At 37.9% G+C, this 4,849-nt stretch overlaps 1 protein-coding gene across 1 annotated transcript; it reads left to right on the top strand.

Annotated features, from left to right (window-relative positions):
• Nucleotides 1-1,074: 1,074 nt before the first annotated feature.
• Nucleotides 1,075-2,860, top strand: LOC113352717. Its single transcript, XM_026596504.1, has 7 exons — nt 1,075-1,197; nt 1,298-1,384; nt 1,488-1,715; nt 1,832-1,990; nt 2,073-2,126; nt 2,250-2,396; nt 2,477-2,860. Exons 1-7 carry the CDS (start codon nt 1,075-1,077, stop codon nt 2,858-2,860), a joined length of 1,182 nt encoding a protein of 393 aa, XP_026452289.1.
• Nucleotides 2,861-4,849: the final 1,989 nt, after the last annotated feature.

Raw genomic sequence — 4,849 nt, 5'->3', positions numbered from 1 at the left:
TAGGCCGACTAATAGTGAGACGGAGGGAGTAGACACACAGACAGAGTTGCCAATAAGTATACAGATAAGTTAGGTAAATAAGCTCGTAAAGAAGGTCTCTGGAACTTGGATTGGATATTCTTGTTCAACTTCATACGGCACGACAGTGTTTAATTAATATATCAATGGTTCGCATCGAAAAAAGAACTAAATTTTGTTTCATAAGGGAAGGAATAACTTGGACAATTCCTTAAGGATGACAAGTTACAACTGCAAGAATGGGTCAAGCTGAGTTCCATGGAAGGCATAAGAAGATTGGACAACTGGTGTCGTATGCTGTGTTATGGGAAGTGTGGAAGAGTCACCAATGACTCTTTTAAGGGCTATCCGATGTCACAATTTATTTAAGTATTTTTTAGTGGTGAGGTAATTATCAGAACTGCTACACTCACCGACCTTTTCCACCGCAAAATCTCACCACAGACGAGATTTAAACTCCCAACATTTGGTTGGTAGATGGGCTGCTGTAGGTCCTGTTCCTATTAGACGCGGGATTTTAACGCGGGATTATTGGTCGGTAGGTTAATCATTTTCGGGTAATTATGCTTCTTGATTTGTATATTAGGGCAGCTTGTACTCTTTTTGATCCTGCCTAAATTTTTCCTATTAATATAACCTTCTCTTTTAGAAAGAAAGTTTTTGCCACAATCAGTAATAAATTTTAAATAAGTAAGCTTTTAATAAAATTGAAATGTAAATATAAATATTATTGATCTAAATAAGAAGTTATATCCTTGTATACAGTGGGTGATTGTTTATGTTTTAAATTATGAATTTTTGGAAATTTAGGTGTAATAGTGTCTATATTTACGTATGTATATATATTATATATTTCAATATATATGTATATAAAATAGATTTTATCTGTAGTTATAATTCGTATATATGAATAAGATTTTATTTTAAAAAGGAATAAAAATCATACAAAAAGGTTTATAAAATCTGATATTAATTATTGAAAAGGAATAAAAACTTTACTCAAGAGTTTGTCTATCAATCAATCTTCTTCATTAATTATATCTTCTTTGTTTGATGATGCCGAAACATATCGAGCTAATATATTGGGTTCTTATATTAACGATACTCATTAGTGAAGCTCTAATTGAAGGAAAAACGATACAAAAGTCGGTGAACAAAGCAATAATAAAAACCATTAAGGTAAAACTGTTTTTACATGCATTAAAGTTTATGATGTTAATCTACTGTTCCAAACTGTATTCGTTTATATGTATTTATCTCGTTGACTTTTATTTTGTAGGTTGATAATAATGAGATCGTCGATTGTTATGATATTTACAAACAACCTAGTCTTAATCATCCTTTGCTTCGTAATCACACAATACAGGTGTAATATATATACATATTTTTCGTAATAATTTCTATATAGGTTTTCGTCTCAAAATTCTAAGAAATTATGTTACTTTTTTATTCTTATTATTATGAAACAGATGAGACCAAGTTCGTATCAGAATGAAATGAAATCAAATAATGTTGGGACACTTCAACTTACACAAACATGGCATAAGTATGGGTCATGTACGGAAGGAACTATCCCCATACGGAGGAAAGGAAAAGCTTACAACCCAGCAACTTTACGGAAAAATCATCAACCAAAATTTTCACCTTATAAGACTCTTAATATATCAGAACCAAAGGACATATGGGAAGGCCATGAGGTATTTATAATCACATACCATATATTATAAATCATTATTAATTAGTACTTTATATATATGCATAAATGTATCCTTAATCGGTAATCGTTTTTTCTATGTGCATAAAAACATTGAAGTACGCGGTGATTGAGCTGAGTGGCAATTTTCTAGGAGCACAAGCAAAAATAAATCTTTGGAAACCGATTGTTGAAACACCAAGTGAAATGAGTGTATCCCAAATATGGGTTAGTGCCGGTGAAGAAGAAGCTAAAAATACCATTGAAGCCGGATGGATTGTAAGTTATATTCAAAATTTGTAATAAGCCAATTATTGTCCTTTTATCGGGAACCACTGAATTTACATCTTTTCCTAATTAGGTGAGCCAAAAAGTATATGGCGATGACAAGACCAGATTTTTCATATATTGGACGGTAAGTATTATTATTCCATTTTCTTATGGATTCGTCCATAAATAATGATATCATGAAAGGTCATATACTATTGTTGGTATTTTTTGTCCAGAAAATTAAACTATTTGATTTATTTTCTTTTAGACGGATGGATACAAGAGCACGGGTTGCTACAACCTTTTATGTGATGGTTTTGTTCACACATCGTCAGATATCTCCCTTGGTTGCAGTTTCAGCGAAGTGTCCACCTTGCATGGCGTCCAAAAAGATGCACACTTCAATATTCATAGGGTAAGAAAATACAAGTCTATCAAGTTTTCGTACTCCATTAACATTTTTGATCCAAAAACACAAGTTCAATAATTTGACAGGACCAAACTACTGGACATTGGTGGGTGCAAATACAAGGTAATCCAGTTGGATACTATCCGAATATTCTCTTCACGCAATTATCAAGGACAGCAAAATTTGTACAATTTGGTGGAGAAATCTTGAATACAAAAAGTAAAGGAAGATATACTTCGACACAAATGGGTAGTGGTCATTTTCCTTCTGAAGGTGGTTTGAAAACATCGAGTTATTTTAATTGGGTTCAAGTAATTGATGAAGATAACAAGATCAGAGATGCTAAAGATGCTGGGCCAATAGTGACGAATCCAAACTGTTATGATTTGAAAATTACCAAGGACAGATATGATACAAATGGTTACGGTTTTTACTATGGAGGTCCCGGTTATAATGACAAATGTCAATGAATATATATATAGTATCTTAAAATATTTTCTTCCATTTTCTTGAAATTTTCTTACATACAGAAGGATTGATGAATTATACTAAAATGATCTAATAATCTCTCATATTTTTTTAAAAGTATTCGTCTAATCTCTTATATTCTATGATTATTGAACAATCATCGGTTTTAGTGTCTAATCTCTCTCTTCTTTCACCCCCTTCTCAAAAACCTAGAAAAAACTCATCATCTTCTTCCTCCTTTGCTCAGATCTAGCCCCAAAAGGGCTAGATCTGAGCAAAGATTTGTTTGTTTTTAGGATCTATTTAGTTATTTTGAATAAATTTCTTCGTTATTAGAGCGATTATTTTCTTCTCTATTAGGGCGATTTTATCTGCACTTTTAAAAGTGTTTCATTCTATAGATTTGTTCGTGATTTGGTTTGTTGGATACAAGTACATCAGCGATTTGACGGAGGAAAGATCAAATTATTCTTCAACAGAATAATAAATCTAGGTTTTTGGGCTTCTCTCTAGGCATGAGTTTTTGGGAAAATCACTCCTCCCTCATAGGAGCATCTCTTTTCAAGAAGAAAATCAATCAAAATGGTCGAACTGTGATTTCGAATACCATACCTTATCCAATCTCTACATACAAGATTTGGGTGCTACCGTTGTGGATCGCTCTTTCTCTTTGCGATTTATTTTCGTTTTGCATCTATCATTGTATTTGTTTCATGCTTATGTTGTACTTGTTTTTTCTTAAAAAACATCATGTAAACGTTTCTTATTTGGAATGAAATACTAATGGTTTGATTATTAAAAAAAATTATTCTATGATTGATAAGGAAAAATTGAAAGCTCAGACCAAAGGACTTGAAGCTTATAACCCCATTCGGTATTGGATATTTTCAAGGTTTGCCGCTACGCAGAGTTCTCAATGATGATGCTTATATCCCAACTAAGCGTGAACTACGTTGGCTTGATCTCACTCGGGTACGTAGGTGTTGATGGTGGTTTTTAGTTTAGGGTTAAAATCGTAAAGCCCTAGTCAGACAGTGACGTCACAGAACTTGAGTAATAATGTCTCCACTAAACGCATTTATTGAACCCTTTAATATGTCTGCGAGAAAATTACCAGGGTACCTTTTTTTAATACTAATTAGGGTTTCGATAGGCCAAACCCTAATTCCCACACCACATGTGCCAATGGCATGCCGTGCCAGCCACACCTCCGCGCCAAGGCATGCCAACAATGCCATCCGCACCACATGTGCCAATGGCATGCCGTGCAAGCCACACCTTCGCGCCAAGGCATGCCAACCATGCCAGCCGCACCACCGTGCCAATGGAAAACCATGTCATCCATATCACCGCACCAAGGCATGCCAACCATGCCAGCCGCACCACCGCGCCAATGGAAAACCATGCCAGCCACGTCTCTGCGCCAAGGACTGCCAACCATGCCATCCACACCACCGTGCCAACGGCAAACCATGCCATCCACATCTCCGCGCCAAGGCATGCCAGCATGCAAGCCGCACCACCGTGCCGATCGCAAACCATGCCAGCCACGTCTTCGCGCCAAGGAAGGCCAGCATGCCAGCTGCACCACCTTGCCCATGGCAAACCATGCCAGCCACGTCTCCGCGCCAAGGCATGCCAGCCGCACCACCGTGCCAATGCAAACCATGTCAGCCAGGTCTCCACGCCAAGGCATGCCAACCATACCAGCCGCACCACCGTGCCAATGAAAAACCATGCCAGCCACGTCTCCGCGCCAGGGCATGCCAGTCGCACCACCGTGCCAATGGAAAACCATGCCAGCCATGTCTCCGCGACAAGACATGCCAGCATGCCAGCCGCACCACCGTGCCAATGGTAAACCATGCAATCCACGTCTCCGCGCCAAGGCATGCCACCCATGCCAGCCGCACCACCGTGCCGATGGCAAGCCATGCCAGCCACGTCCCCGCGCCAAGGCATGCCAACCATGCCAGCCGCACCACCGTGCC

The sequence above is a fragment of the Papaver somniferum genome, chromosome 2, assembly GCF_003573695.1.
Source record: "Papaver somniferum cultivar HN1 chromosome 2, ASM357369v1, whole genome shotgun sequence".
Taxonomy (NCBI): Eukaryota; Viridiplantae; Streptophyta; class Magnoliopsida; order Ranunculales; family Papaveraceae; genus Papaver; species Papaver somniferum.
Note: the sequence above shows the minus strand (reverse complement) of the source record. Positions and strands in the feature narration are given on the sequence as shown.

Coding starts and splice junctions, on each gene's coding strand:
- LOC113352717 (XM_026596504.1), top strand. CDS start 1,075: ATGCCGAAACATATCGAGCTAATATATTGGGTTCTTATATTAACGATA. Junction 1,385..1,487: donor TTCGTAATCACACAATACAG/GTGTAATATATA, acceptor ATTATGAAACAG/ATGAGACCAAGTTCGTATCA. Junction 2,397..2,476: donor CACACTTCAATATTCATAGG/GTAAGAAAATAC, acceptor ATAATTTGACAG/GACCAAACTACTGGACATTG.